Consider the following 6,000-nt stretch of genomic DNA (forward strand, 5'->3'; position numbering starts at 1 on the left):
TGGCACGTTCCTCACACCTCTTGGCTCTCTGCTGCCTCCAGACCTCTGGGCTTCGAGGGGGGAAGTGCCTGCCAGCCCCCAGGTGCCTCCTCACTGCTGACATGGAGAGGCTTAACCCCATCTCTGGGTGTGGGGAGGAGGGCTGGTGTCCCTGGTGGGACATCAGGGCGTTGTGGCTGCCCCATACCTGGAGGTGTTTAAGGCCAGGTTGGACAGGGCTTGGAGCAACCTGATCTAGTGGAAGGTGTCGCTGCCCATGGCAGGGAGGGTCTGATTAGATGGTCTCTAAGGTCCCTTCCAAACCAAGAACCCAAACCATTCTGTGATTGACAGCCCAGTGAGCCTTGGGCACTGCTCGGTCCACCCAGGCCAGTAGGTTGCAGTGGGCACGGGTGCAGTGGGGCATTGGCAGGGTGTGGGGGAAGACCTGACTGCAGGAAAAGCCATGTCCTGTCTCTGTGAGCAGGGGAGCCAGCCCTCCACCGCATCACCATTCAAGCAGGACGTGTTTGTGTACAGCGCTTCCCCTGGCAGTGAGAGCCCCGGCGTGGGGGCCATGGCCACCCCTGTCATCATGAGCAGGAGCCCCACAGGTGGGTGACAGCAGACTGGCAGGAGGTACCAGCTCTGCCTTTGCTCCTGGAGCCACCCTGGTTTCCTGTAGTGGTGGGCTGGAGCGGAGTCTGTGGCTCTGGGATGGAGGAGCCCCCAGCCAGCCCTGCCCTGGCCCCAGCGTGAAGCAGCAGCTGTGCTCGCCCTGGCAGGACAGGCACCCATCCTGACAGGGCTATTCTGGAGAGATGGCCCCATGTGCTGTAGTTCTGTACTTCCGTGGGGAACTTGTTTCCTTTCTCAATTAGAGCACAGAGGTGGCTCTTGCTGGGGCTTTGTTCCCTCTGTCTCCCATGACAGGCATGTGCAGTAGTTGTGGAAACTGTCTCCAGAGGCTGAGCCATGACTCACAATTACTTAATCAACAAGCAGCTTCCCATGGTCTTGGCTCCATTCCTCTCCTGCCAACCCGCTCAGCAACTCCATCCATTGCAGTCAGATGATTTGCACAGTGAGGTGCAACTCAAAAGGGCAGAACAGGCAGGAAAAGCTCTTTGCTGGCCCATCCTGTGGCAACAGTGCAGTGAGATGGGGATGGCCACAGTCACCCCTCACCCACAAATCCCCATGGCTCCGATTCCTCAAGACACAGAGAGCCTGCCACAAGGCACCACGGTCCATTTGGACACACACTGTCAGCTGAGGAGCTGTTTTTGAAGCAGCCATGAAGCACACCAGCTCTGTAACTGGCTGTGTTGCAGGCAAAATGGGACCATGGATTGCAGGCAGGTCTTTTTGTGTCTCGGCACCCCACAGGTCCTCCTCCTTATTTCATTAGTGATTTTCTGAACCCTTAAACTAGCCCTTTTTAATGCTTGGAGTGTTTATTTTGTATTTTTCCTGCCAAGAACATGAAAATCCACCCATACATTATATGGATCAGTCATTCCTTGTAGCCTTTTCAGTGGCATTTCCAGGAGAAAGACTGAAATGTAATTAAGCCTCAATTTGTTCCATTGCAAACACTTAATATACAGCTTTTGCCAAACATTCAGCCAAGGCAGACTAAATATTGGTAGCACTCCTGAGATCCTATTAAAGTGCCTGGCTGGGTGAGTGCAGCCAGTACTACAGCAAATATTTTTGTTCACAGTTTATTATTTGTGTTCTTTGCTTGTCCTCTCCCTCCAGCAGATATAAAGAACAGAAACTCTCCAAGGTCCAACCTGAAGTTTCGCTTTGACAAACTCAGCCATGGCAGCTCCAGCTTGGTAGGTGCCAGGGCTCCCACTGGTGGGATGCTGTGCAGCAGTGTCCTCTCTGCCCAGCATAGGCTCTGGGTCTGGGGTTAGCTCTGGGGCCTGTGAGGGAGAAAAGGGAAGGGATTTTGTGACTTCTTGCCTCTTTGTTCACAACCCACCCCATGTTCTGTTGTTTCACATAGAGCCACTAGCAGGAGGAAGTCATGCACTTGTCACAGGTGAGTGTGGTTGGTATGTTCTGTCTTGTGCAAAAAGGCTGACTGGGGCCAGCTGTGGCTGCTGACACTACTTGTTATTGCTTATGGGATCCATACTGTACCTCAGAGCACCCTAAACGCTGCTGTAGGTGTGTGAGGGAAAGGGCAGGGATTAATGACAGGTCTGCACCCACCAGTACTCTGGAGCACCATGTTCCTGCACCGGCTCCCAGGGTCAGGTGCCCCAACCCAAGCAGGTTGCATTCTTCCCAGTTAACCTTTGTCAAACACTGGTGCCCATCTCCAGGATTGCTGCACTGTGCTCTGGGCACTGGAGTGGAAAGGCAGTGCAGGCCCTTACCCATTCCAAAAATCCAAGGGGAAACAGAAGATTCACGAGATGGATTTTATGGGCAGAGGTAAAGGGAGCTCAGTGGGATTTACCTGGGTTCCTTTTGTTCCATGAAATTAAGGGTGTCATTAGGAAGACCCAAGCTGAGCAAAAGAGCCTGTAGAACTTGAAATGAGAGAAATTTACATTTCTGAAAGCATGGGTCTCAAAGAGCTGGGATTTTCACCCCATCACTGAGTTTCCCTCTCCCACAACCTGGGACTGATGGGTGGTCTGGCGCTTTGGAGAAGGGCACTGCCATGGCTACTGCTTTCTCCTTGGGAGAGGTGCTTCATTAGCCAACACCTCAGGGGTGGGAATATTCTCTTTCCATGCTCCTGACACTTTTGTCCTTTTCTTCTTTGCACAGAATGTTTCAACAAAGGGAAAAATCTTCAACACCCCATGGGACCATGCACGCCCTGGCCATGGGCAGCAAGGTGCCCTCACCTGCTGGCTGCCAGAAAAGAGCTCTCACCTTGCTGCAGCCCTGTCCTGACAGGGACCAGCCACCTTCTCACCTGGTGCCCCCCTGTCCAGCACCCCCAGCTCTGCGTGTAGGAGGGGATGTATCTCTGACTGTGCTGCACACGTGTGTGGCCAGGGCCGTGTCCCCTTCTGCTGCTCTGCTGGGTCATCCTGTGGTTGCCCACAAGTGCTGCAGCTGGTGGGCACTGTCCATTCCCCCCATCCCTGGGTTGTCTGGCAGCTCCTTTTGGGAAGAGGGGCAGCAGGAGAGACCTCTGCATAGTTTAGGTCCTTCCATGCTTTATTTGCAATTACTAGTGGGGAAACAGGGGTTTATGTTTGTTTTTTTGAAGCATGAGAGGTCAGGCCAAAGTTAGGTGTTAGTGGCTCTGGGGCAGTTTGCCCTCCAACGTGTTTGCTGTTGCTCTTCTCTGGGGGCAGTAGGGCAAAACCTCCCTGGGGGGGTCCTGGGCAGCTCTCCCTGGAGTGAGGTCTGCAGTGTCTCTTCAGCCATCCCCCAGCTCCTACCTACACCCCAAAACTCTTGGGGCAGAGGCAGCCCCCCACTCCAGACTTACTCAGTTTCTTGTACAAGAGGCAGGTGAGTGACTTGGCTCAGGGAGTGGAGCTGGGGACTGCAGCCACCTCATCCTCCTTGGCAGGTTTGTCCTCCCTGCTTTGTCCCTGCCTGACACTGAGCACAGGCCTAGTAAATGTGACCCAAAGCTAAAGCTGTGGTGTATCACAGCTTTAGCTTTTCTAAGTACTAGAACTGGCACCAGAGGGGATTTACCTAGTGGGCTCTGCTTTGCCCTATGGCTTGGATCACCAGGCAAATGCATAAAATTCCAATGATTTGTGAGGCATTAGGCTGATCCAGCCCTTGCAGTCTGTCCTGCTGCTTTTGAGCAAGCTCTTGTTGTTCTGAAAGGATTATAGATTCTGCAAGGTAACTTTCCCATATTACCCTTTCCCAGAAAATACCTCACTCAACATGCCAAGAAATCCTTTTGCTCCTTTATGGAACTTTATGTGAAGTTTCCTGAAGCCTGTCCGTAAATCTCACATTGCTCATAGATTTCCAGTACCCATTTTCTGGAAGACAGGCCATGATGCTGCAGATATTCCCCCCTGTCCCCACAGCCTATGACCTTTGGAAACCCTCATGAAATCAGGTTCTCAGTCTCAAGTGAACACAGTTCTTCGAGTTTGTGATTCCTACTAAAACAGGACTTTGAGTGCCAAAGTCACCCCGTGGGCTCTCCAAGGGGCACAAAGTACCTGCTGACAGCCTGTTGCAGAACTGTGCTCCTGGAGCAGCCCTGGGCAGATGCCGTGGCTGTGGCTGTTCCTGCTTCCCTCTCTGGGGCAAGTGCTTATAGGATTCAACCATCACCTCCCCTCCTCCCTGTCATTTCCCCGGGCCAGAGATGAGCCAAGCCTTGCAGAACCTGCTCTGCTCACCCTGATCCTGCAGGGAGGTGCTCTCCAAGAGCCTTATGATCCAGTTCATGCAGGTGCTCTGCTCATGCTGTAATTAATCCACGTGGGAAGGCTGTAGCTAGGATGGGAGGGCAGCCAGCTTAAAGAATAACAGTTGTGAAAAGGCAGGGAACAGTTTCACCGGCCCTAGGTGCTGTGTAGGACTAGTAAATATCAATAACTCCTATGGGGACGCTCCCTTCTGCTCCCAGCCAGTTGCATTTCAATAGAGTTTAAGCCTTGAGTTTCCTCTGGAAAAGGAGCATGCAGCGTGCTCAGTCCAGCCTGTAGCTGTAGGTGTCTCAGGATCACACACTTTGCTGTTTGGCACTTGTCTGATGATGCTTCAGTAGCACTTTCAAACCCACCCCCAATTCTTCTCTTGGAAGCTTTGGTCTGATTTCCTGAGGCTGCACAGTGAAACACTGACTGGTGCAATGACTTGCTCCCAGGGTCTGCTCTGGGTTTGCTTTTTCCTCTGAGAAGTCACTTGGTTCTGTAGCTGTTGTCATTCCTATGGGTGTTGATCTCTGTGAGATCTTTCAGCAGACGATTCAGTGGCTACTGTCAGCTGGTTTGCCATTTTTGATTGTTTTGTTGCTTTTTTTCTTTCACTTGAAACTGTGACTTTCCTTTTTGACCTGGATTGATCTGGGAGTTGTTCAAGTGGGACTAAAGGCAGAAGAGTGTGAAGCCTCAGGGAGAGTTGCAGTGTTGTTGCAGTCTGTCCTGCGCCAGCCCATGGAGCAGTGGTGGGGCCGGGGTCCGGCATGAGCTTTGCCAACAGCTCCTGTGGGACGTTTCCAGCAGCACTCCTCGCCAAAGGCCTAGAACCTGCTGCACATCCTTAGCAGCAGCTGGGCTTTGGATGCTCCGGTCCCCGCCGGGCTCCTGCCGCCCGCAGCTGCCTGTGCTGGCCTGCACCTCCCATCCAGGAGTGTCCTGGGTTGTCCGGGGTGGTTCTGAGGCTGAGCAGTGCTTGAGGAACATCCTGGGGACTTCTGCACTTCCAGCAGTAGCTGAAGGTGTTCCTGTATATATTTTGCAAAATGTTTTGTGCGTAAAGTGACACACATCTATACATATATAAAAGGGAGATATATATATATATATGTATAAAATATATATATATTTATATATATAAAGGAAAGGATCCTGAACTGACACTAGAATTATTGGGCAGTGCATTTTCCTTTCTAATTCCACTGTTTCCATGCACACAACTTCTGCCCTCCTCAGAAATGACATTGCAGAGGGAGCAGAGGGGGCTCAGAAACGCCTTAGGGGGGTGATGGGGAAGCCTCTGCTGCTTGGAAAAGTCTCTGTTGCTGGGGGCTGCTCCCCTTCCTGCCAGGGCCTGGGTCCCTGCTTGCTCCTGCTGCAGCCCGGCTGCCCATTCAGATCAGCTCCTGCTCTGGGTGAGCGGCGATGGCAGCTCAGGTGCAGGTCCACACCTGGTGCCGCTGGCTCCGAGTCCTTGTGCAGAGTGGGCTGGGACCCCTTCCCCTGCAGCAGCATCCCCTCTGTCAGGGGCTGGTGTGCAGCTGCCACGGGCTGGCAGAACTGCTGCTCTGGCTGGGCTTCCATTCAGGAAAGTGCTTGGCACGTACTTGCTGCTTCTCGAAACCCCACAGAGAAAAGCACAACA

General features: G+C 52.8%; 1 protein-coding gene across 30 annotated transcripts in view; it reads left to right on the plus strand.

Annotated features, from left to right (window-relative positions):
* Positions 1-5,051, plus strand: part of RAP1GAP2 (RAP1 GTPase activating protein 2) — a 53,332-nt gene extending 48,281 nt beyond the window's left edge. For 18 of the 30 annotated variants that reach the window (XM_086858886.1, XM_086858908.1, XM_086858887.1 and 15 more), the window contains 4 exons: positions 467-593; positions 1,744-1,823; positions 1,997-2,032; positions 2,773-5,051. In XM_086858886.1, coding sequence (XP_086715012.1) covers positions 467-593; positions 1,744-1,823; positions 1,997-2,005 — 216 coding nt within the window. In that variant the 3' untranslated portion in view covers positions 2,006-2,032; positions 2,773-5,051. The remainder of the gene's footprint in view (positions 1-466; positions 594-1,743; positions 1,824-1,996; positions 2,033-2,772) is intronic. The other 12 variants (XM_086858909.1, XM_086858882.1, XM_086858885.1 and 9 more) reach the window with 2 other exon arrangements.
* Positions 5,052-6,000: the final 949 nt, after the last annotated feature.

This window comes from Cyanistes caeruleus, chromosome 21 (genome assembly GCF_971803275.1).
Source record: "Cyanistes caeruleus chromosome 21, bCyaCae1.hap1.1, whole genome shotgun sequence".
In the NCBI taxonomy this organism is placed as follows: domain Eukaryota; kingdom Metazoa; phylum Chordata; class Aves; order Passeriformes; family Paridae; genus Cyanistes; species Cyanistes caeruleus.